Here is a 27,627-nt window from a genome sequence, read left to right on the forward strand (position 1 = left end):
AAAGTTATATATCAATAGATGAGAAAATGAAAGTTAATGTATGAAAATTTTATAGTGTTAACAAATTTCATGGAAATTTGATATAGGAGATTATAAAAATGTACTTACTTTTTTCATCAGCTTTATCTTTTATTGCTATGGTATCGTTACTCAGAGATACAGTCTGTGCATTCAGAATATCTGTTCTCATTCCAGGAAATTTTGGAGAAGAAATGAAGCGCCCTTCATAAGAATATAAATAGATACCACCACCATCTACAAGAAGAAAATGTCTAAAAAATAGAGAATTAAAAAAATATTCTCAAATAGGAGTATAATATATTTTTATAAGTAATAAAAGTATAATATGCTCATTAAACCGGACAACTGAACAACCCTCTGGACGAAGTCACGGGGGCTGAAGCAGAGGCGGTTAGGGGTAATCAGGCAGGCAGGTAAGCAGTTAAGAGTGATCAGGCAGGCATCGAGTGGTTAGGGGTGATCAGACAGGCAGGCAGAGTGGTTAGGGGAAATCAGGCAGGCAGGCAGGTGAGCCGCTAGGAGCCAGCAGTCCCAGATTGCGAGGGGAATGTCCTGGATTGTGAGAGGGTGCAGGCCGGGGCTGAGGGATACCCTTGCCTTCCTGCACAAATTTCGTGCACCGGGCTCTAGTATTTTTATACTAGACAATAGTTTATCCTTTGGAAAAACCTAAACCTTACAATTAAGTACATAGGTATATTCAAAATGAAATATACAAACAACTTGGAAAGTCAACACTGGTTGTTTTGTTTCTAGATTCTTGTTTTTTAATGGAGGTGGGAGAAGTAAAATGAAAATGCCCACAAATACTACCTTATATACTAAAAGTTTGACCCCTTTTACATTATACTTGCGATTCCTTTCCTTTCCTAAAGAAGCATCTCTATACAAAGGCAATAAGAAAATCTCACAATTTACATTCAGTGATTTTAATGCCCAATGCTAGTTGAATCATGAAACAACATTAACACAAACAGATTTCACAATTAATGATTATGTTAAAGACAAAGATTAAATATTGGTTAAAGTCCAAAACAGTGCAAATGACTCAAAATCAACAGTAGGGCCTGGCCAGTGTTGCTCAGTGGTTGAGCACTGACCCAGGAACTAGGAGGTTGCTGGTTCAATTCCCAGTCAGGACACATGTCTGGCTTGTAAGCTTAATCCCCAATAGGGGTGCATGCAGCAGGCAGTCAATCAATGATGTTCCTCTCTCGCCAATGTTCCTATCTCTTTATCCCTCGCCCTCTCTTTTTAAAAATAAATAAAAACATAATTTAAAAAAATTAACATTAGGGCCAGCATTTATCAAAATTAGATGCTTTGACTTTAAAATAGTATGATGGCCATTGGTAAATTTATTCATATCAGAACATATTTTTAAATAGCAGGGACTAGGGTTCATTTGCTGTGTTGATAATTATATTCAAGGTATAGGGGTTCTGTGTAGCTAATTTTTTATTAAATCAAAATGTAGCTGGGACTGGTTTGGCTCAATGGATAGAGCGTCGGCTTGGGGACTGAGGGGTCCCAGGTTCGATTCCGGTCAAGGGCATGTGCCTTGGTTGCGGGCATATCCCCAGTAGGGGGTGTGCAGGAGGCAGCTGATCGATGACTCTCTCTCATCGATGTTTCTGACTCTCTGTCTCTCTCCCTTCCTCTCCGTACAAAATCAATAAAATATATATATATATTTTTTAAATGTAAACATCTTATGGCTGCTATTTTTTTCTTTGAAAATTTATAAATATTGCAAAAAAAAAAAAAAAACCCCAACACACCCCAATTCAAACAATACGGGGAAATCAAAAGATCTCTTACAATCATATCTCCAGAAAGATAACTTATAACAAATAAATTATGGATATACCATAACTTTACTTAGTAAACTCATTCCTGATGGACTTTTATTTCAAATTACTTACTGTTTTAAAGAATGTCTAGAGTCTATACACATCTCTGTACATCTACTGTATTAATTTCCTTAGTACAACTTCTAAAAATGCAATTATTGGATCAAAGGTCTTATACTGTTAAAATTTTAATATTGTTAAAGGGCCCTTTGAAAGGTTGCATTGATTTACACTCCTACTAATGCTAAATTGGAGTGTCTATTTCTTCAATACTGAACACATTATTACTTTAAAAATCTTATGTTCAAGGTTTTAATATTCTTGTTTCAGAACTATTTCTTGACTCGGGAATTGCTAATTATTCATTCTTGCTATGGAAACAAATAGGAAATAAATACAAAAATAATGAAAAGTTAGTAACAATAAACAAGCCCAAAATATACATTTTAATTAAATTAATACTTGATTATTAGAGTGTACTTTACTTAATTAAAGGTTTGACTTTTATTTGCTAATGTTGCAAGGTGACCTAATGTATTAGTGTATATTCTTTCTTAGTCTCAGAACTAAAAGCATTTTGTTGCCCTGGACAGGTGGCTCAGTTGGTTGGAGCATCGTCCCTTACACTAAAAGGTTGTGGATTGAATCCCCAGTTGGTTGGGCACTTACCAGAGGCAACCGATCAATGTTTGACACATCGATGTTTCTCTCTCTCTTTTTTCCTCTCTCTCTAAAAACCAATTAAAACCCCCCACATTATCCTCAGGTGAAGATTTAAATAAATAAACAAACAAATAAATAAAAGTATTTTCTCTTCTTTATATCTCCTTGTAAGTAAACAGTTTCAAGGGGCAAACATATCTCAATGTACAAATAAGACCAGCAATAGGCAATAAGTAAAATATTACCTAACAGTTGATTCCATGGATACATGCCTTTACTAAGAGCATATTTAAAAATTACATATTTAGCCGAAACCGGTTTGGCTCAGTGGATAGAGCATCAGCTGCAGACTAAAAGGTTCCAGGTTCGATTCCGGTCAAGGGCATGTACCTGGGTTGCGGGCACAACCCCAGTAGGAGTTGTGCAAGAGGCAGCTGATCGATGACTCTCTCTTTGATGTTTCTAACTCTCTATCCCTCTCCTTTCCTCTCTGTAAAAAACAAAAAAATAAAAAAACTTAAAAATTAAAATTTAAAAAAATTACATATTTATAAATAATGTATAAATAAATTTGTTTGGAATTGTTTGAGTAAAAAAGTGTCAGACATGTTTTTTGGACAGCTAACATCTTGCCTTTTAAGTTAGCAAAGATGTCTTTTTATTTTTAAAATTTATAACTAAATAAACAAATCGTGTATTCAATTTCATTAAACAGATGATACAAACCTGACACATTTATTTCCTTGATCAATCAAAGTCATCAATATGATGATCATACTCTTTAGTAACTAGTTAACTGATAGCTTTGACTCATGTGAATCTGCTGGTGCATCAAAATAACGATGCCACTCAGCTCCACAGTTCTGTGCTTTAAGTTCTCTCTATGCTCCCTTGCCAGCCAGTCACTTTTCTTCCTGTCCCTGTGCCAGCCTCTAACAGCCCACCAGCACCACTCCTCTTCTGGTTTGCTATTTATAAAATGCTGTGGGCTGGGAAACCTGATAATAAACACTATTAAGAGCTGCTTAGGTGGTGAGTAAAGGGATAAGGAATAAAATACATGGTTTTGCGAAAATATTTTCATAGCTAGCTGTTTTAGGTAATTGTCTATTCCATTTTCAAACTTTATTCCAGGTTTTAATGGCTGTTGTTTTCTAAGTTTGACCTGTGATTCAGCAAGGTATCACCGTATTTGAAAGACTGATAGTTTTCATGGAGAAGTGTGGATTCCTGAGTAATAGCTATTCTATCGTTACTCCAGTTAATGGGTCTGGAGTTTCTTTGTTCTATATACACTGCAGAGGATATCATTTTTTAAACTTCAGGTCACAGCCAAGTAGTGGTTTATAAAATTAATGAGTTTCAACCAATATTTAAAAATAAAAACAGAGCCCTAACCGGTTTGGCTCAGTGGATAAAGTGTCTGCCAGCAGACTGAAGGGTCCTGGGTTTGATTCCAGTCAAGGTCAAATGCCTGGGATGTAGGCTTGATCCCCTGTAGGGGGTTTGCAGGAGGCAGCCAATCAATCATTGATCTCTCATCATTGATGTTTTTATCTCTGTCTCTCATTCTTCCTTCCCCTCTAAAATTAATAAAAAATATATTTAAAAAAAACAAAACAGAATAGAAAACAGAGGGACCTTGAGGTCAAAACAATTCCATAGTGATTTGCCAGTTTCACTCTCATTTTCTCATGTCATTACTCTGATATTTACTTCTGAGTTTATTCTCATCATTTTAAATTAACTTTTGTCTCAATTTTAATTTCTCATACTATAGTAAATGGTAATACCTATAACCCTCATATAACCCTCCATATTTTATGTATGTAAGCAAGTTCAGAGACCAAAATGTTTCAGAACCATTGATCTAAGATGGTTAAAAAAAAAAATAGTAGAAACAGATTGATACCTAATGACTACTGTACCATTCTGTAAATGGCATGCTTTAAAGAATGCTTTGCTGTGATTTGAAAAAATTTAACCCAAAATTCAGTAGTCAAAGATGATAAACAAATTACCTTTCTGCTTGCAGAATCAAACTAACAGTTCCTTCTTTGAGATCAAATATAAGTGGTGTATTCCAGTTCTTTGTACTGCAAGACAAATTAAATAGAAATTTATTAACATATACAATACAGAATACTTTCTAATATGGAGATTGGTATTCATTTTAAGTATTTTTAGTTTCACAATAACTTTGTATATATTCCTATTACAGCGATTGGCACACTGTTCTAAAATTATTCACTTAATTTCAGTATCCCTCAGCAGAACACAGAGACTCTGTCCCTAAACCTAGCACCCAGGAAGCATTTAATGAAAGTTCATTGTAGGAATCACAATAAATAGCACCCAAGAAGCATTTAATGAAAGTTTATTGTAGGAATCACAATAAATGAATTGAGGAATCCAAAGTGTATGTCCAAGTAAAGTTCATTTATTAGCTCTGTGATTTGGGCAACTCATTTAATGTTTCTCATCTGAAAAACAGTAGCAGCGTGGCATAGTGTAAAGGGGATGGGTTTATGCCTAAACAGAACAAGATTAGAAATCTGACAGGTTTCACCACCTGTCAGCCATATGATTTTAAATATATTTTATTGATTTTTTACAGAGAGGAAGAGAGAGGGATAGAGAGTTAGAAACATCGATGAGAGAGAAACATCGATCAGCTGCCTCCTGCATACCCCCTATTGGGGATGTGCCTGCAACCAAGGTACATGCCCTTGACCGGAATCAAACCTGGGACACTTCAGTCCACAGGCCGATGCTCTATCCACTGAGCCAAACCAGTTTCAGCAGCCATATGATTTTAATAAGCTTAATCCCCTAAGCATCAGTTTCCTTATTTGTAAAATGAAGGTAATGACAACTTACCCAAGTATTTAGCTAAGTGCCTATTATATAGCGAATACTGAACAAACATTTATAATATGTAACAAGAACATGATAAGCATGATTTATTTCTCATGCAGGTCGCCTAAACAGATGTTTGTGAAGCATTCTGTAAACTGTAAAATATTATATAAATACTTATTAAATAAATGGATACATAAATGAACAAATATCTCCTTTGGCTTTTATAGTGTAATATGATTCAATGATAGAGATGAGTGGACAGAACATTTACAGCCTGTAAAACCTGTCTCCAAATAATTGGCTGCTTCACAGTTTAAAATGTTTCTTAATGCTCTCTCCTTTGCTTCTCTCATTTCATTACTCCAGACTTGGCTATTATACCAAGTTGTAGATTCTCACTTATAGCAAATTTATACATAGTGAGTGAGAAATATTAATACACAGTTATAACAATGGCTAATTAAATAAGTAAATGTATTAGTTTGCATTATGTATTACTAGGCATGAGGATACCAAGACAACACTATTTTTCATGTTTTTCAATTCATTTATTTATTACTTATTAAGTACCTACTACATGTTGGACACTGTGCTAGTAGGTAACTGGGCATGTAAATGATGAATAAGATATATAATCTCTATCCTCAGTTTTGTATTCAATTATTAGACTCTAACCATATAATGTTATAATGTACTTCTTCTCAATTCTGCTTTCAGACACTACATTGATAGCTTGAAATTGGCCACAGTATAAGTATTTACATCATAGAAATCAGGAACAATGCAAATCAAGGCAAAAATTTAGTTGTTTAACATTTATTAGCACATACTGAGTTACTATTTTGAATACCAAGTATGTTTAGGTCAAGTCTTGGAAGTGTGGAATCATTCCCTGCTTTCTAATACAAAGTATACCAAATAATATTTGCTTTCATTATTTCTGGACAGCTCTGGATCATCAATATAAACGTGATTACCACAGGCTATGAGGTTAAGCCTAAATAGCTCCTAATGTCCTTACTAAATGAATATATTTCAGTCTGTTGTCAGGCTGCTAGCTGTCCAGTGGTTAGGATGTTCCTTTTTGCATCATTTATCAGCTGCTTCTATTCTTTTCTGTGCTTTGAAATCAAATTATACTAAATTCCTTAGTACTGTGAGGAAAGTAAGAGCAAACATGATTTCAGAGAAGTATTTTGAAAGTGAGTATTAACCTTTGATTCACAAACTTTATTAGATCAACTTTCACTGCTCTCGGCTCACTTTTTTCACTCTTGTTTGGGATTAAGTTCAGGAAAGGAACTTGATGTGAAAGATTAAAAATAAATCCTCATCACAGACAAAACTGGATTTTTAAGAAATGCAAGATGCTTACGAGAACACATAACATTGAAGAGACGTTGAAACAACTAAGTGGGCATAGTTCAAAGATGCTTTAATGACTCTGTCACGGAATTCCAGTAAATCCACTGCATCATTAAGAACATTTCGCACCTAAAAAGGAAAAAGGAAATACCAACAAACAACATTAAAATATATAAAACTTTTATTAGGTAAGTTAGCAAGATTTTATAAAAACAAAAAAATTCAATGCTCTCATAACTGTCCAATCACATAAAAAAGATTTCAAAAGTAACTGGGATAAGATGACATATTTGGGTATAAAATCAGCCAACAAAATTATAGATATAAAAAACTTCTTAGAAATAAACAGAAAAAGATATATAGAGATTCCTAACATGCAAGCCAATCTGAATGATGTAGCAATGGAGCAATAAGGTGAAAATGCTATAACATAGTCAAAGGAGTATGGCATACAGTAGTTGGAAAGAAAGTACACAGGTTGGGACAAAAGTAGGTTTACAGTTGTTCATATGGGATATAATACAATAATAAATAATAATATAAGAATAAACTCTGTGTTTTGTGTACTTACAACTGTAAACCTACTTTTGCCCTACCCGGTATAATTTCTGCCCCAAACGGTATTAATATATCTTTTTAGGGTTAGATTTTACTTTAAAATTTAAGTTCTAGCCCTAGCAGTTCTCGCTCATTAGATGGAGCATCAGCCAGGACTACTGGTAAAGAAAATGACTAGGTTTGCTTCCCTCTTCAATGAGTAGGGAAATAACTACAAAAAGGGGATCAGTCTTGGGGTGGGGAAGAGAGCAAGTTTAAAGAAAGTAAAACCTAATTTTAAACACATTCTAGCAAGAAACAATCAACTGTTTGAAAATCATGCTTTAACTTTTTGTTATATTCTCAGCTACACAAAATTGTTTATTTAAAAAAAGTTTTATGCCGGGACCGGTTTGGCTCAATGGATAGAGCGTCAGCTTGGGGACTGAAGGGTCCCGGGTTCGATTCCGGTCAAGGGCATGTACCTTGGTTGCGGGCATATCCCCAGTAGGGGGTGTGCAAGAGGCAGCTGATCGATGACTCTCTCTCGTCGATGTTTCTAACTCTCTATCTCTTTCTCTCCCTTTCTCTCTGTATAAAAATCAATAAAATATATTTAAAAAAAAAAAAAAAAGTTTTATACTGCTGTTAATTTGAAATCTGTTAATCATGTTGTGGAATTTGGTGATGTTGTTTTTTAAGATGTTTCTAATTGGATTTTTTAATCATGAATGGAATTTGGTCTGTATTTTCTGTAGAACCTAAGCTTTTTGTGGTTCTTAGTGTTCTGTGTAAAACTTAGTGTCAAAGTAATCAACTTTGAGGTTTTCCCTTCTATTCAATTTATATTACAAGCCCTTTACGAAATGAGAACCTGGTGAATATACAATGAATTGTAAAATATTGTAATGTGCAACTTTTTCAACTGTGAAACTATGACTTATTGGGTTGTGTGTGTTTTTTCAACTACTGATAAAGTAAAAAAAAAAGGGGGGGTGGGGAGGGGCATCTGATGGCAAGTTTTCAAAGGAGCTGGAGTTCCTTAGGGAGGAACAAGTTACTGTGGTCTGGAATCAGAAGTGAGGGGTAAAGAAGACACCTACCTCGACCTCTGGACCCAGTAATATTTGGTATAAACAAGAAAAACACCTTTCTTTGAGAAGACTGTAGGAGAAACACTGGCCTCAGGGATCGGCTGGTTTTTACTTAGAAATGTGAAGAGTGCTTTCGGTGAAAAGGCCGATGTTTGTCTGAAGGCCACAGATGAGTGCTGCACAACTCTAGGTCTAAATAAATAGGCCCCTAGCACTGAGCAAGTCGTAACTACAGGTGGTGACCCTGTGAGTCCCTGTTCAGATCTTCTGTTTTAAAGGTCTTCCTTCATAAAGGGGAGAAGAGAGCTGCCCCGCAGACCTCTCCCCGCTCTCTCTGTTTTCAAATAGAGGCCTCGCTCAGGCAAGCACCTGCGGTTCCACCAGCCAGCAGGAGCCACTCTCCTCACTGCTGCTGGGCCCGAGTCAAGCGGTCTAAGACTTCACTTTATACTCCGCCTTTTGTTCCATTTCTGGTCCACAGAGATGTTTATCTTGTTTTTGAGTCAAGATAAATCTTTTTTAAAAATATTTTTTCATATATTATTGATGTCTTTGGAGCCAAAGGTATATCTATTCTTTCCAAGTGAGAACTTAGGACACCAGCTTCACCAGAAGTCTGAGCTCCCAGAGACATTTTAAAAAGCCCAAAATGGCATCCTTGCTGGAAACATTTTAAAGCTAATGGAGTGAAAGAAAAGTTTTTCAAGGACATTATATGATAGTTTCTTTACAGCAATATAATACCCATTGAAACTAACTGGCTCTTTATATAGGTTTTGGAACATTCAATATTTAAAAACCTGATTGTGTAGGTCTCTGCTGTTATTCAAATTATATACAGATTTCTTAAAATTCATATTTGCCTTAAAGCTCTACATGGAGGAATTCTCTTCTTTGTGAATCTGAAACATCAGAACCAAACAGGAATAAAATATCCCAAAACTAAAGATACAGTGATAACTGCCATTTAAATTTCAAATCTATAGCAAACCCCACATCAAAAATATCCTGAGAGAATTTAAAATTGCATCCATTATTCTGTTCAATTCTGGAAAGATTCAGGATTATCCTTTTGATACTTGTATTACCTAATACTTGTACCTAACCACAACATTTATGTCCTCAGATTGACGTAAGTCCAAAAACTCTGTTTTTTCGTTTACAAAATACCCACATTATCATATAATTAGCTATAATTATAGAAATAGCTACCATTTATTTTTGTTTTACATACATTATCACATTTAATTCTCAATAGCACTCTATTATTAACTCTTACCTTTACAGAAGATAAAACTAAGAATCAAATAATGTTGAACTTCTGCAACTATTAAAAATCAAAGCAGTGCCCTATGCTAAATTAAGAGTGGCAGGAAAGAGGTAAGCCAGAGACCTGAGAAATGCCTTATCTCTCTTCTTGATTTTCCACAGAGAGGAAGGGAGAGGGGTGAAGAGCTAGAAACATCGAAGAGAGTTATCTCTCTTTTTGTACCTCTGCCTTCCAGAAACTTCCTCCTAACAAAGCCATCAATTATCCCTTTTGGAAAGAAGTCTCCACTGGAGGCAAGGAGCAGATTAAGGAACTTTCTCTCTCAAGGTTACCAGGTCACACAAAAGCAGAGGAACAGAAATTCAGGAAGGGCAATGTAGCCTGCTGCCAGGTGAAGGTCTTAATTCAAGAATTAATGACTCAACATAATCTCTGGTTTCTGAGTCAACAAAACACAAACCAACCAACAGTCTACTAACTTTCTAATGAAATTATAAAATTCTAGCCCTAGCCGGTTTGGCTCAATGGATAGAGCATCGGCCTGCAGACTAAAGGGTCTCAGGTTCGTTTCCGATCCAGGGCACATGCCTGTGTTGATCCCCGCCAGTAGGGGGCAGCCAATCAGGGATGTTTCTATCTCTCTCCCTTCTCTGAAATCAATAAAATATATATATAAAGAAATTGTAAAATTCTAAACTAGGCAAACAAAAAGTTGTGAGTAATCAGTCCTTATGGAAATCCGTGATCCCACCTCACAATAAAATCAAGTGGGCTATTTCTAGCTCTGGGTATTTATGCAAAAAAACCAAAAACATTCATTTGAAAGGATATATGCATCCTTATGTTAACTTTAGCATTAGTTACAATTGCCAAGATATAAACACAACCTAGTGTCCATCAGTAGATGAATGGATAAAGATGATGTTTTCTATATACACTGAGTGGCCGGATTATTATGATCTCTGAACGCATAATAATCTGGCCACTCAGTGTGTATATGTATATATTAGAGGCCTGGTGCATGAATTTGTGCATGGGTGGGGTCCAGCCAGCCTGGCCAGGGGGGAGAGTACATGGGCCGTTGGCCAGTCTGCCTGCTGGTCAAACTCCTGGTCGAGGGGACAATTTGCATATTAGCTTTTTATTATATAGGATATACACTGAGTGACCAGATTATTATGCATTCAGAGATCATATATTCAGAGATCACACACACACACACACACTAGGACTCTCCATAGAATATTGCCATTTGTAACAACATGGAGAGACCTAGAGAATAATGCTAAGTGAAATACATCAGATAAAGAAAGATAAATGCTTTATGATTTAGTTATATGTGAAATCTAAAACAAAACAAATGAATAAACAAAATGAAACAAACAGGCCCACAGATATAGAGAACAAGCTGATGGTTACTGAAGAGGAGGAGGGAGTGGAGGAAGAAAAAGAATTTGCATTATAATGGGGTTCTATTAGGGTTCTCTGAATATTATTGTGCAGGTTGTTGGAATTATAAATAAGTAAATCAAACAACCAATCAATCAATCCCCAATTTCTTTCATTAGGGGCTGAAAGTTATTAATTAAGTGGGCTACTAAAATGAACAGTTCCTAGAAAGAGAATTCTTCCAAGTGAGAGTCTGTCCCAGAAAGATAAACTAGAATTGCCAAATTAACTAGGCAACTAACTCTATTGCTAAGAAAAAGGGGTCTCGGGTTCTCAGGATATTACTGGCTGGCTGCATTTTAGCTATGGACCTGGCAATCACAGTTGATTTCTCTTCTCCCCTTTTCCCATATGTTTTCACGGAAGCTCTCCTGTTTTCCCCTTGTCACTGTAATTTGGAAATATGGGGAGGGGGAAAAGAATAATTAAAATTCACTTTTATAGGTTTCTAGACCAGAGATTGGAGCTGAATGAAATGACTGGAAGAATCTGCATTATCTCTTTTTAGGGAGGGAGGGTTTATTTTCCATGGCATATGGAATAGCTGCATTAGTTGAACAGTGCATTTCTGAGTTACACATATATTATCTTTGGGATTATCTTTGCATTATTTTATTTATATATCGTTGTATGAATTTGTTTAACCTCATTAATTTTTTTCCTATTAAGAATTACCTAAGACAAGCCAAATTGTGAATAAGGGTATGTATGTGTGGTTAGGTAACTTGTAAGGTGGCTCTTAATGATCCTCATCTCCTAGTATTCACATCCTCCTGTAAGTCTCTCCACTGTGTGTGGACTGGACCTAGTAGTAGCTTGCTTCTAAGACAGACTATAGCAAAAGTGATGAGTCACTTCTAGGGGGAGAAAATAGATATGGACATGAATGGGGCAGGTTTGATCATGGGTTGATCATGTTGGCTGGGTGATAAGTACATAGAGATTCATTATACTACTCTGTTTACTTTTGTATGTTTTAAATTCTCCATACTATGAAGTTTAAAATTTAAAAATAAAAAAATAAAAAACAAAGAAAAATTAGCATATACCAAATCACTATTACTTTGGTGACCATATTATCCAAATTTTAAAATCTGGGTAATGAGGCTAAAGTATATTTGAACAGATCTGTTCAAGAAATCATAAGATATATGCTTCCAAATTGTTATAGTATTTATAACAATCTGAACTGTGAGTACTGAAGGAGGAAGTTACAGACAGGAGGAAGAGGAGGAAGGTAGAGTTACCCTTTCTTTGGCAGAGGCTTTGCCATTGGCCCATTGTCTTTGGCCTCTTCCTCCTCCCTTTTGTCAATTAACTTTAAAGATATTTATGGAATGCTTATTATTTATATGCAAGGCACTGGGCTAGGCCCCATAGGGGAGATAAAGACAAGTGAAATATGGTACTGGGTAAGAGGCTTACAATTGAATAGAGAACCCCTTTCTCTGACATTCTCTACCTATAAATTATTTCCCTTTGCCTCCCATTCCACATCTCAACCTTTCTGTCTTAACTTACAAAGTATTTCACTCCAGAATTACCTGTTTTCTTCCTAACAACCAATAAAGACTTCCTATTATTTTCCCAATTTGGCTTGTCTTAGGTAATTCTTAATAGGAAAAAAATTAATGCGGTTAAACAAACTCATACAACTATATATAAATTAAATTATGTAATCGGGATTCTGACGAGAAGGTTAGGCCTGCCTTTGGGTCAGGTCCAGGAATTAAATCTAACCTGTCATAGCTGTCTCCTCCCTTCCTCAGCTATATCTACACTTCCTCTAAATGCTTCCAGTTTCACTATCCCTGCCTCAACCCCAGAACCTCAGTAACTATGGGCACTCAAGCTCTATTTCAGTGAAGGGTTCTTACCTTAATGTCATGAAAAGGATCACTAATAATATAGTTAAAATATATCTAATGTGACTAAATTTTTATAAACTTAATTTAAATATTATTAACAAAGATAATCCTATAATCTGTATAAGTAAACTAATGTGAAGAGAAGCAGGTTGAATCAACCATAGACCATAATCATACCTGCATAGTCCTTCTTTTGGTTAATGTTACTTGAAAATTTTTCCACTCCCAGCGTTGCTCCACCACATGTGCAAAAACAACATGTCCATTTCCGCAGGCTCCAGCAATCTGGGTGCCATCAACTGACCATGCAATATTAAATATGCTGCCAGTGTTGGGCTTTTCCAAAGCATATGACCACTTGGGGAAGAAAAAACAAGAGAAAAATTCATTTATTTTTTAAAAATTTTAAATAAGTTTTAAACTGAGGTTACGTTAACATATTAAGACCACCTTTTTAAACGTGCCCTGGCTAATGTGTCTCAGTAGGTACAGTGTTGGTCCAGACATAGAACAGTGTTAGGTTCGATTCCTGGTCAAGGGCATGTACCTCAGTTGGACATTCAACCCCTGGCCTTGCAGAGGCAACCAATCCATGAGTCTCTCTCACCTCGATGTTTTTCTCTCTCTCTGCTTCTTTCCTTCCCTCCCTTCTTCCCTCTCTCCCAACTCTCGACTCTTTAAAAATCAATGGGGGAAAAAATATCCTTGTGCGAGGATTAACCAAAATTTAAAAGTATCTTCATTCTAAAATTAGTAAAATATTTTTTTCTTAATTTACCACTAGAGGGAACTAAACAAGACATAATTTTTAAAGTATACAGTAGAATATGTATAGAAGATGTACTATGAATGAAATCTTTCAAAAACTGCAAAACACCCACACCATTTCCAATCACATAATTACTTTTAAGGATACATACATTACTGAATGGATACATACAAAGGTTCTGTGGGGGAGGGGGGGGGAAGGCATCTTACTGTTAATTCTACAGTTCCCATATCTAAAGACTTCTGATTATAAGAATGTCATTAAAAATTGAAAGTAAACACACACTATAACTAAAGCATTTTTGATACACATCTAAAATCATGAAAGTATAGGTAATTGATTTCTTATTTTCAGAATACAATAAGTATAACCTCTTCTAGGACCTATCTATGTGAGAATGTTACCTAGAGATATCAATAAGCATCAGCTGGAACAGAAGAGGTGTGTGTGTAAGACAGTAACAAACATTTTTTTGAAAGATGGTATTACAGCCCTGGCCGGTGTGGCTCAGTTGGTTGAGTGTTGTCCTGTGACCTGGAAGGTTGCTGGTTTGATTCAGGTCAGGGTTGTAGTTCGATCCCCAGTAGGGGGCGTGCAGGAGGCATCCAATCAATGATACACTCACATCGATGCTTCTCTCTCTCTCTTTCTCCCTCTCTCTAAAAATATTAAAAGATAAAAAATATGTGGAAGAGGACCTTATAGAGATCAAAAGAGATCTAAGACGTTTGTCAACCAATCACAATTATTACACATTACTTGCATCTTAACTCCCACAAACTGAAAAACAAAACACAATTGGAAAATTCTGAACAGTGACTATTGAGAATATTAAGGAATTATTGTTAATTGTTTTTAGGTTTAATAGTGGCATGGAGGTTAGATTTTTAAAAGCCTCTGTGTTCTGTAATGGTGAGTAGAAATATTTAACGATTAAATTCAATAATGTCAGGGATTTGTTCAGAATAATCTGGACCATGGTACAGATGAGATAGGAATCAGCCATTAGTCGACAAGTGTTGGAAGCCCAGTAATAGGGTAAATGGGAATTCATTACACCACTGTAACCTTCAAATGTAACCAATAAATGTTAGGGGAATTCATTACACACCATTGTAACTTTCAAATGTAACCAATAAATGTTATTGTTTAGTATCATGAATTTATTAACTTTAACATATTTGATGTGCTTTAATAAATATAATGCTCCAATTAGCCCAATTTTAGCCAGTGGGATCAGTTGAAGTTGGTTCTTTAGTGTTGTTGTTTTTTAATGGAATCTGTAGTTTCCATCACTTTCCTTGTTTTCTGCATGACAAAATGTCCCAGATTCATATTTTATATTTCCTGATCCACACCTGGAGTCAGTCTTTACTGCAGTGCACCCTAATGTGGAAAATGGTATTGAGAGAAAACTCCTAGGCCTTTAAAAAAAAAAAAAATCCTTACCCAAGAAACCATTATTATTATTACTATTATTATTATTATTATTTTTAAGAGAGTGGAAGAGAGAGAGGGAAAGACAGAGAGAAACATCAATGTAAGAGGAAAAAATTGATTGGTTGCCTCCTGCATGCGCCAGCCAAAGAGGAGCCTATAACCGAGGTGTGTGCCCTTCATCAGAATTGAACCTAGGACCCTTCGGTATGCAGGCCATGCTCTATCCACTGTGCCAAACTGGCTAGGGTGCCCTAGGCCTTTTAATGAACAGTATTGGGAAATTTTTCATTAACTCAAACTGACACTTCCAATTCAAGCCTAGGAACTAGAGAATTTTTATTTATCCTTGCAAATCTTACCTCAGTATCTCCTTTCTCCTAGCCAAAAACCCCAGTTCCTTAGAGAACCAATACAAGTATTCAAAATAACAATATCAACTTCACAAATGATTACAAGTTTTAAATTTTATTTTTTCACTCCTTTTTCCTTAAGCCTATTTCTTTTTTTTTTTAAATAACAACATTAAGATACATTTCACATATTATAAAATCCCCTTTTAAAGTATAGAATTCAGTGGTTTTTATTATAGTTAGAATTGTACAACCATCACCACTATGGAATTTCAGAACATTTTTATTACCACAAAAAGAAACCCATACCCATTAGCAGTTGTCCATTCCCCGGATCCCCCAGCTCATGGCAACCACTAATCTATTTTCATTTTCTATTCTGGTCATTTCATATAAATGCAATAATACATTATGTGGCTTTTGTGACTGGCTTCTTTCACTTTAATGTTTTCAAGATTTGTCCATGTTGTAGCATGTGACACATCCCTTTGCTTGCCAAGTAATATTGAATTGTATAAATATTACATATATTGTTTGGGTTTTGGGGCATTTGGGTTTTTTAGCTTTTTGGCCATGATAAATAATGCTGCTATGCCGAAACCGGTTTGGCTCAGTGGATAGAGGATCAGCCTGTGGACTGAAAGGTCCCAGGTTCAATTCTAGTCAAGGGCATGTACCTTGGTTGTGGGCACATCCCCAGTGGAGGGTGTGCAGGAGGCAGCTGATTGATGTTTCTCTCTCATTGATGTTTCTAGTTCTCTATCCCTCTTCCTTCCTCTCTGTAAAAAATCAGTAAAATGTATTTTTAAATAATAACAATAATGCTGCTATGAACATTTGTGTATAGGCTTTTGTGTGGACATACATTTTCATTTCTCTGGGTCCACCCCTAGGAGTGGAATTGCTGGGTCTATGGTAACTCTATGTTTGCCATTTAAGGAACTGAAAAGCTTTTTCAAAGTGGCAGAGTAATTCTCTCGAGTCTCTACTATGAGCACAAGGAGCTGACAATCAAGTCAAGTTGTCACCTGAAATAGTTCCTTTCTGGGTGGTTATACAAACAACTAAATACAGTTAGGCTCATTTATTTAATTCATTTTTGAGATTTAAAAAAATGTGCCTCTACCATTATCTTCCCCCTTCAGTCTATCTTTATTAAAATTATACTGATGCTATGTTTCCATAGTTTAATTGTATTTTTAGACCATATATATATATATATATATATATATATATATATATATATATAAAACCCTAATACGCAAATAGACTGAATGGCAGAACAACCGAACAACTGGTCGCTATGACATGCACTGACCACAGGGGGCGCGTGTGGAATATGGCGGGTGTCTGCCATGGTGGAATGGTGGAGCAGGTGAGCGGGGGTGCCAGACCAAGGCGGGACACCAGTTGCTGTCATTGGGGCAAGCCTCTGGTGGTTACTGAAAATTCTTTGCTCCTGCACACCACGGTCCCATCCAGCACTCGCACCTCCTGCTTGCACCCGCTGCTGGTGCTGCTCCCACTCACTGCCAGCACCCAGAGCTATCAGCAGGTATGAGTGATGGCTGCCAGCCCCAACTGCCCCTGAGGGCTTCTCCACCTCCCCCTGCCCCTGAGGGGAGATCAGGGCAGCAGCTACTGCTCGCACCTGCTTGCTGATGGCACTGGCCCTACTCACTCCTGCTGCTGGCGCCGGCCCAAATCGCTCCACGCCTTCAGCAGATGCGAGTGGGCCTGGTGCCGTCAACAAACAGAGGATAGGCCAAGACCCATTCCTGTGCCCACCGCAACCTCATGGCCCACTGCAGACTCGCAGCCCACAGTTCCTTTCGGCTGTGCAATATAATATTGAGCTAAAGTAAGTATTCAACATCAATACTAAAAGAAAAAGGATATGTAAAAATGTATTTATAGTCATCACAACCATGTTAAATCTTCTCAAAGACTTGTAAGGTACATAGAAAATGAAAATATTTTATTTTTTGGCATAATTATGGATATTGTTTTTTCTATTTTTGTTTTATTTTTCTTATACTTCTTTTTGCCATAGATTACTTCAATATATAAGCCGGAGATATAATTTAACTATTTCATGTTAGTTACTATTTGTGCCTATACAATACTAGTGAGGTTTTCTATTTTTTCCTAATTCCAGACAATAAACTATAGGTAACAATTTCCTTTGGATATAGACTATAAAAAAGCAAACAAAAATTAGTTTGGGTGTGGTTAAGTGCAACTAATTTCTATAACCACAAAATGCATAAGCAAAAACAAAAATAGAAAAATCAGTAATTATAAAAAGTTTATAGAACACAAATATGATCTGTACTGATAATATGACTCAAATTATGTTGAGCTGTCTAGGAAGTAGCACTATGCCACTGAACAAAAACACAACAAATTGCTGTTACGCTTTTGAGACTTAGCAATATATTTTTATATGTAATATCTTTGTTTTCAGTATACTGGCCTCAGTTACACTAACTGATTTTTAAGATCAATATTCTCTCTCATATACTGGAAATTAGCAAATTACAATGTCTTAAATCATGTGTTGTTATATATCAGCCATTTTCAATAAGAGTGCCATAAGAACTTTTAAAACATGCAATACCTGACCTCTTTTCCCTTAGACTGTTAAATAAAAGAAATGACAACAGCAACATAATAATAGTCGTCTGATGTGAATGGATCAAAATTATACCTTTTTTTCAGACTGGCAAAAAATATATTTTTTGGTATGATGCAGAATTTTAGTAATTTGTTTATATGTGCCATGAGATAAAAAATTGCTGATATACATAACTATGAAAAGTTAGATATAACAGTAAGACCAATTACTGCAGATGATAAGTTATTTTAATTGAGTGGAAGAATAAATGCACACAGGGCAATATTTTCATTACAATGACAAACTGAGTATTTAAGGACAGAGAAAATAAGAATGGCAGTTAGTTCTCTTTTACACAAGCAATAGCACCACCTGCTGATACATAAAAACAACAATGTCATTTAAAAGGTAACTTACATTCAAATCTTTTCCCTTGAATTCTGTTACATTTAATTTATTAGAATGCAAGTCATTAATATGATATATTCTGTATATTTATTTATGACTATGTTAACTTGAAAGATTTTACCTTACATATATGAAGCATGCTTTTCTTAAAAGTCAAAGGTTAAAAATAAAAATTATTATGGGATCTAGAGAAAAACTGTGGTATTATGGCTTTTAATTTTTCATCCACAAGTAATTCACTTACACCATAATTTACTTTACTAACCACTTAATAATGTATATTTAGTTTGTGTCTGATATTCCCTGACCACCTCATTTTTATATTATTTTATTTTTTATAGTATTTTATTACCATTTAACTTACTACATATTCATTTTGTTAGTTTTCTTTCGGTCTATCATCTACAGGAATAAAAACTCAGAGCAGGGAATTTATTTTGTTTACTGCTGTCTAACACCTAGGGCAAGTGCTTGGCATATAACAGACTAAAATATTTGTGAAGGAATTAGTGAATATAAAAATAAATGAGCAAATGAACATGCAATGCATTTTAAAACTTCCTTAAAAGTATAATACTTGTGTCAAAAGTTTCAAGGATATTGATAGATTTGCCAAATTATATTTGAGAAAAGTTGTACCAATAAATGCTCACTTCGATGCATTATGAGGAGGTCCATTTTCCCATATTTTGGTAAGTGGGAAATGGCATTGTACTATGATTTTTAATTGCATGAAACTCATTATTGAAGAGATTAGACATATTTTGGGATTCTGGAGATATTTACAATATATTTCTTTTATCCTTTGATAATTTTTTTTTCAATTCTAGATTTTTTATTTGGTTCATTTTTACAATTTCTATCCTTTTTATTTGTTTGGACCTTGTTCTCCTGGTGTCCTTTAGTTCTTTGAGCATATTTAGGATCACTGTGCCTGGCTGGTGTGGCTCAGTGGTTGAGGGTCCACCTATGAACCAGGAGGTCATGGTACAATTCATAGTTAGGGCACATTCCCAGGTTGTGGGCTGGATCCCCAGTAGGGGTGTGCAGGAGGCAACTGATCAATGAATCTCTCCCATCATTAATGTTTCTCTCCCTCTCCCTTCCTCTCTGAAACCAATAAAAATATATTTTAAATAAGTAAGACCAATGCTGGGCCTCCCCAGGGATAGTATCTATTTATTTTTCTTTTTTCATGTGAATGGGCCATACTTTCCTCTTTGTATGCCTTGTAAATTTTTGTTGAAAAATTGACGTCTTGCATATTATAATGAGGTAACTCAGGAAATCAGATTCTCCCCCCCTCCCCAGGTTTGCTCTTGCTACTTTTTGAGGACTGCAGCCATTTGTTTATTTAGTGACTCTTCCAAACTATTTTGCCAAGACTATTTCCTTCATGTGTGGTCACTGAAGTCTCCATTCCGTTATCTCAGGGGTCAGCTTCTGACCTGATAGAGCCTAAAAGAAAAAAGAAAAAAATGCTCTCCCACTCTTTGCCAGTTGGCTGTGAGTTTGGGCACTCTGTCAACCCTTAGCCACCTATAGTAGTACTTCCTTTGCCTTCACCTCCTGCTTGTAATACAAAGCTCTGCCCAAAGGTCTGACAGGGATACGAGCCTAGCATCTTCCAAGTCTTTTCTGAGCCTTTGTCTGGTCCTGGGCATGTGTGTTTCACTCTGGATTCATGTATGTTCCTCTTCAGCCTCCTCCTTCCTAGGCTTTTGGTCTGACTGCTGCTTGCCCCACCCACCGGCCCTTGCCACAGGAGGTTTGGTAGTAAGTCTTTAGATGCTTTCAACAGATGCCTCCTGGGCAGGCACTCCAGCTCTGAGAGATTTCCAAAGGAGGCAAAACGAAGACAAGTCTCTGTTCCCGTCCCTCTGAGAACCACCAGACATGTCAAAAGTTCAACCACAATTTTTTGAGAACATAGTCCATATAGTCCCTTCAGGCACCGGCAAGCCACACCAAACACAGGCTACCATCCCCATGGCCATGCCCAAGCTGGAAATGAGGGATGGTGTAGGCAGGTGAGCAAAAATGCCACAATGCTTTCTTACCAAAATTTGGCAGTCTCTTTTTTCATTAAGCATCCCCCCTAGTTGTTATAAGTTTTGAGTTAGATTCCGAAGGTGTGAAAAAGTTGAATCTGACATTTTTTTTGTTGTTGCCAGTTTAATGGTTGTTTGAGAGACCAATCTTGGAACTCCATATTCCACTATTTTCTGTACATCACTCTTTTTTTTTTTACTCATTTTTATTGAAGAGCTTTTTAAAGATTTTTTTAATTACATCAATGCAATTGATACCTTTCATTAGGAAAGGGTTACACTACAAAATCATAATAAAGGAAAAGATATAGTATACAACAACTATGAGTATACTGTTAACCACGTAGATATAACTATATACTCTTTTACCTCAATGAGATCATAAAATAAAATGTTCTCCAGAAATCTGGTCTTTTCACTAAATAACTTATCATGAATATCTTCCCAGGTTTTTCAGCATAACTTCCTTCCTCATTTTTAAGAGTTGAGAATAATCAATTTTAGCTATATAGAATAATAATCTAATTAGCCTCCTACATGGGGAAATTTATTTCTAATTTTCATTATAACCACACTACGATGAAATTATTATGCATACATCTTTGTGTACTTGTACAATGATATCTTTAAAATATATTTTATTGATTTTGTACAGAGAGGAAGGGAGAGAGATTGAGAGTTAGAAACATCGATGAGAGAGAGTCATCAATCAGCTGCCTCTTGCACACCCCCTCCTGGGGATATGCCCGCAAGCAAGGTACATGCCCTTGACCGGAATCGAACCCGGGACCCTTCAGTCCCCAAGCCAACGCTCTATCCATTGAGCCAAACCGGTCTCGGCTACAATGATATCTTTAGAGAAAACTCCTAGAAGTGAGATCCCTAGGTCAAGGAATATGTACATCTAACACAAGGAATATGTATTATCAAACTACCCCTCAAAAAGATTGAATAGCCAAAATCGGTTTGGCTCAGTGGATAGAACGTCAGCCTGCAGACTGATAGGTCCCAGGTTTGATTCCAGTCAAGGGCATGTACCTTGGTTGCAGGCACATCCCCAGTAGGGGGTGTGCAAGAGGCAGCTGATCTATGTTTCTCTCTCATCGATGTTTCTAGCCCTCTAACTCTCTCTCTTTTTCTCTGTAAAAAATCAATAAAATATATATTTTTTTAAAGATTGAATCAATTCCCATTCCCACCAACAGTGTGTAAATGAGAGAGCTCATTTCCTCCTACTTGAGTAAACCCACGGTTTTTAAGTAATTGTTAATCTTTTCAATCTATTAGGTAAAATACATCATTACTTATTTATTTTACATATATACTAGAAGTCTGATGCACAAAATTCATGCAAGAATAGACCTTCCTTCCCCCGGCTGCCGGCACCAGCTTCCCTTTGGCAACCAGGACCAGAGCTTCCCTCTGGCCACCAGCAGGCACCCGGAACCCAGGTCTCCCTCCAGACCAGGCTTTCCTCGCAGCCCCAACTTTATCCAGAAGATCAGGAAGATTGTCCAGAAGGACGTCTGGTCTAATTAGCATATTATGCTTTTATTATTATTGATATTTGTTAAAGTGAATATTGTTTCATGTTTATATTGGCCATTTGCATTTGTTTCATGAACTGTCTACCCATGTCATCTGGCTATTTTCCTGGACAATTTCTTGAATAGTGAATCTCAAACAGGTAGCTCGCTCTCTCTCTCTCTTTGTTTCACCTTGAGAATCATTGTAGTAGTTAGCATAGTTCTCAAATGCGCAGAACTGATTTTTTAAAACTCATGATTAGCCGAAATCGGTTTGGCTCAGTGGATAGAGCATTGGTCTGCGGACTGAAGGGTCCCAGGTTCGATTCCGGTCAAGGGCATGTACCTTGGTTGAGGGCACATCCTCAGTAGGGGGTGTGCAAGAGGCAGCTGATCGATGACTCTCTCATCGATGTTTCTAACTCTCTATCCCTCTCTCTTACTCTCTGTAAAAAATCAATAAAATGTATTTTTAAAAAAAGAAAAAAGAAAAACCCTCATGATTAGCCCCGCTGGTGTGGCTCAATTGGTTGAGCATTGTCCCATGCACCAAGAGGTCGTTGATTCTATTCCCGGTGAGGGCAATTGATTTCAGATTAATTGCAGGCTTGATCCCCAGTAGGGGTCATGTGGGAGGCAGCCAATCGATGATGTTTCTCTCTCATCGATGCTTCTCTCCCTCTCCCTTCCTCGCTCTCTAAAATCAATAAAAGTATTTTTTTTTAAATGTTTGACTTAAAAAAATACTCATGATCAAGTATTTTAAGTAAAATTTTGACATGTAAAGAATGATAATAGCAGAACAGCTGCTACCAGACCAACCTTCTTACAGATTACATTTATACACTCAAGACAAAATACAAAAACAACTACTTGAGGACTGGAGAGCAATCAAAAGCAGGCAGCCACTCTGGAAAATAGTTTGGCTGTTCCTTAAAATTTTAAACACAGAGTTACTATTTAACCCAGTAATTCTACTCTTAAGTACATATCCAAGAGAAATGAAAACATGTCCATACAAAAACTTATGCACATTCATAGCAGCATTATTCATGATAAAAAAACAGAAACAATCCACATATCTACCAACTGATAAATAGATAAGCAAAGCATGTCATATTCATATCTATATACCAGTATATAAAAGCCCAGCAACCGGAACGGTGGAATAACCAGAATGGTTGGAACGACCGTTGGCTATGACATGCACTGCAGCAGCCAACTGGCCTGATCCAGACCCTGATGGGCACCCCTTACCCCCGGCCTGTCCTGCCCCTGATCAGCCCCCAACACCCCAATTGAAGGTGAAACCGGCCAGCCAACCTCCCGTGGCCCCACCCCATCACCAGCCCAGCCAATCACCCATACATGAATTAGTGCATTGGCCTCTAGTTAAAGAATATTAACCTATATAATAAGCTAATATGCAAATTGACCAAATGGTGGAATGACCAATTGCTATGACATGCACTGACCAACAGGGGGCAGATGCACAATGCAGGAGCTGCCTCCTGGTGGGCAGTGCACTCCACAGAGGAATGCCACTCAGCCAGAAGCCCGGCCTACGGCTGGCGAGTGCAGTGGCAGTGGCAGGAGCCTCTCCTGCCTCTGCGGCAGTGCCAAGGATGTTCGACTGCCGGCTTAGGCCTGCTCCCTACTGGCAGTCAGACATCCCCTGTGGGCCTCCAGATTGTGAGAGGCACAGGCTGGGCTGAGGGATCATCCCACTCCCACCTCCTCCCCGCCCAGTGCACAAATTTCGTGCACCAGGCCTCTGGATTTTATGGCACCAGGTTTAGGAGAACTTATAACGCCAGGCAGAGGACTTTATTAACAGTCCTATTTTGCAATTGAGGGAAATAAGCCACAGAACAATTAAGTGATTTCTTCATAGTTGGACATAGTATGGAACAGTCCCACTCAGATAATGCTGCTGCTTCTGGAGCAACTTAGTCTTCAAGTACAATCAGGAAATGCTGTGGAGCTTGGCTTTTTGTTTAAGTTCTAAACAGAACTGGTGTGATGGATGGCATAATCTCCTGTGAGGAAAAAACCTCACACATATTCAGACATGGAATTCTTTTTCTTTTAATATATATTTTATTGATTTTTTTACAGAGAGAAAGGGAGAGATATAAAGAGTTAGAAACATTGATGAGAGAGAAACACCAATCAGCTGCCTCCTGCACACCCCATACTGGGGATGTGCCCACAACCAAGGTACATGCCCTTGACTGGAATTGAACCTGGGACCTTTCAGTCCACAGGCTGATGTTCTATCCACTGAGCCAAACTGGTTTTGGCAAAAATGGAATTCTTGACAAAAAAACAAAGTCCTTTGGTTTTAAAATGACCATTTTTTAAATTTACTATCAATTTCTTATCAAAAATTGTAATAAAATTTTTGTATGAAACATATTTGACAATTTTTAAAAAGTTTAAAGCTGAACTATTGAGCATAAATATTAGTACTTGAACTACTTTACCATCTTTTACAATCATGTTTAAAATAAGTATTACCAGAAAGACAAATAGTAGAGTACATACCTATTCTTCAAACTTAAAGAGTTTGGTCTCATAAATCTGGAATTGATTGAACCAGTATATTAAGTAGGCAAAGCAGAAAGATTCAATCAAATGCAAGCATTGAACATGTTTTTTAAATATTGAGAACCAGGTGTGCTGTGCATTACCACATTTATGACAGCACATCTGTGATTGCTCACCACTCTAACTTACCCCAGTTTTATCACACAAACGTAAAGTATGAAACGATCCAACAGCAAATAATTCCCCATCTGGAGCCCAGGCAACTGAGGTAATAGGATGCTCATGGGGCTGTGAATTATACAGAAGGCGGCCATAACTATCCCATACCTACAAAAGCAAAATTTTAAAAATCTTTCATAACAGTCACCACCACATTATTATAAACAAGTCTGTCCTACAGTGAGATATCAAGTAAAGATTTAGAAATCATCACTTTACAATATTAACAATTAAATGTCTACTATCACACAAGGGGGTGGAGAAGCTGTACTGAAACCTAAGTATCTCAAAAAATACATATTATGATAACACTGTCACAATTTTCAGAAGCTACCCATTAATAAAAAAACAACCTACCATTTTAAGTCCTTTAAATAATGAAGTTTTGAGATGTTGCATTTTTTTTTTTTGCTTAAATTCTTTGTTCAACAACTGTTTATCAACTTTCTCTCAAAAACATTTATTTCAATTGAATTTCCTCTTACTATAGTTACATTAAATCTTATTCTTCCCCCCAAAACTATTTTGGTCTAAAGCTAATATATATTTAATAAATCAATAAGCTTGATTTTTAAAAACCTGACTTAATTTCACTTGAGTCACTAAAACTAGAAGTTGTATTTATGTTGCTACTTATTAAGTCAAGTTCGACAGGTCAATGAGCTCAGATAGAAGTTAGGGAGTTGTGGGAGGGAAGGCCAATGAGAAAGTCAGCTCTTTAAAATATCACTTAAAATAATAATTAACAATATGTTAAATTACTAGAATTAAATGACATGGCTAAAGTAAAGTACTATAAGAATATCCATAGATGCTGAATACTCTTCAACTAAATTTGATTCTTTCAACCAGGTGATAAGTTCAAACATACATACCTTATATTTACAGTCTTCACCAGCAGATAAAATTAAATCATTGACTGAGTTCCAATCTACTTTTAAAATAATGCCATCATGAGCTTTCCACTATGAGAGAAAAAAATATATTAATTACAACTTCAAGAGCACAGAAAGGTTTTTATAATAGAAGACATTTTGCCCCTTTCTAACGATTCTCTTGTCCTCTCCCTAGATATTCCCATCTTCCTTTCATTACCACTATGCATAACCTCATTTGCCTATTTCGTTTCTAATTTACACTAATGAAAACACCTAGCCCTATGACATCCACTATATAGTTTACATCCTTATAAGTTCCTTCAGTTGCATGAACTTCAGATGGAAAAACCACTTGCTGCTGAACTATTCCAAGCTTGACATTTGTGTGATAACACTGGAATGAATGTCATGCACTCCAAAACTTAAGTTGAATCCAAATCTTGCTCTCCTCTGTACAATTGACCCCATTACTGATACTGCCTTCATTCTTGTTAATTAATTCTTTTCTTTTTTTAAAAAAAAACTTCTACTACCTGAACACCTTCTTTAGTACTCTCTTCATTCCCTCTGCATATTCTCCTAAGCTTCATTCTCTTTACCTTCATGTTACTGGCATAGTCACTAAACAATTAGAAAAATCTTCTGCTGCATTTACTGTATAACAAAAGGATAAATTCCACAGATATTTATGTGTTCTGTACATATATATGGATATATAAGTGACCCAGAAATAGGCAATCCAGAAAGTAAACATGGATGTCTTCTTGTCCTTAAATATACTAGTAATTCATGTGCCCATTTAGCTATTAACACACATGTAATTAAAAGCTTTCTTTTACCATATTTAAGCAGAATAATATAACTGGAGTTACCAATTAAAGGGCTCTGTCTATAGATCCCTCCAAGTATATATTTAAGTATACAGAATAAAATATTGAATTAGTGTCAAATAAGAATAATTCATAGCTTGTTTTATTCAAGATTTGTAAAAATATACATTCTCAAAAACAAATGTTTTTGATAACATATGTTAAAAAGCAATAATTCTCACAATTTACTGCCAAATTAACCCAATGTTCTAAAATAAACTAAAAGGACAAAAATAAATTATCTGGGCACAGATATATAAATAGCTAGATAGATATACACATAGAGATCATTGAGTTTCATTTTAAACCTACAAAAATTTTGTATATTCAAAATTTAGGAACAAAATATGATTTAAAGTTCCCTTAAACAATTTACCCATGAGTTTGAACTACATGGGACCACTTATATGCAGATTTTATTCAATAAATACTGTAATTGTATTTTCTCTTCCTATGATTTTTTAAAAATATTTCTTCTAGCTTTTTTTAATTGTAAGAATAGAGTATATAATACATATAACATAAAATATGTGTTAATTGTTTAGGTTATTGGTAAAGCTTCTGATCAACAGCAGGCTATCAGCAGTTAAGCTTGGGGCATCAAAAGTTATAGTTGAATTTTCAACAGTGTGAGTGTCAGTGCTCCTAACTGCTGTGCTGTTCAAGGATCAACTCTACTATGTTTTAGTATATCAATTTATATATTGCATACATTTACTATTATATATAATACACATTTTTCACTCATTTCTCAATGTTAAGTCACTTCTTGAAATTCTTCTGAACAAGCTCCTTGGTGCCAGAAATTGTTATTTCACTTTTAATATCTCACAGCTAGCATAGTGTTTGGAACATAGTAGGTATGCACTACATTTTCACTAATAGAATAAATAAAAAATGTCTCCTCACTATAAAACCAGATTTGGATCTCTAGAAGAGTCCATAGAGCCCATTTCATGGGAAATGAA

At 36.2% G+C, this 27,627-nt stretch overlaps 1 protein-coding gene across 4 annotated transcripts in view; it reads right to left on the reverse strand.

Moving 5' to 3' along the window:
* Positions 1–27,627, reverse strand: part of IFT80 (intraflagellar transport 80) — a 95,382-nt gene that overhangs the window by 22,533 nt on the left and 45,222 nt on the right. For all 4 annotated transcript variants that reach the window (XM_045583642.1, XM_036447319.2, XM_045583644.1 and 1 more), the window contains 6 exons: positions 25,788–25,877; positions 24,883–25,020; positions 13,160–13,339; positions 6,775–6,893; positions 4,559–4,633; positions 109–272 (listed from right to left, as the gene is read on the reverse strand). In XM_045583642.1, the coding sequence (XP_045439598.1) occupies positions 109–272; positions 4,559–4,633; positions 6,775–6,893; positions 13,160–13,339; positions 24,883–25,020; positions 25,788–25,877 (766 nt within the window). The remainder of the gene's footprint in view (positions 1–108; positions 273–4,558; positions 4,634–6,774; positions 6,894–13,159; positions 13,340–24,882; positions 25,021–25,787; positions 25,878–27,627) is intronic.

Source organism: Pipistrellus kuhlii, unplaced genomic scaffold (assembly GCF_014108245.1).
Source record: "Pipistrellus kuhlii isolate mPipKuh1 unplaced genomic scaffold, mPipKuh1.p scaffold_m20_p_2, whole genome shotgun sequence".
NCBI lineage: Eukaryota > Metazoa > Chordata > Mammalia > Chiroptera > Vespertilionidae > Pipistrellus > Pipistrellus kuhlii.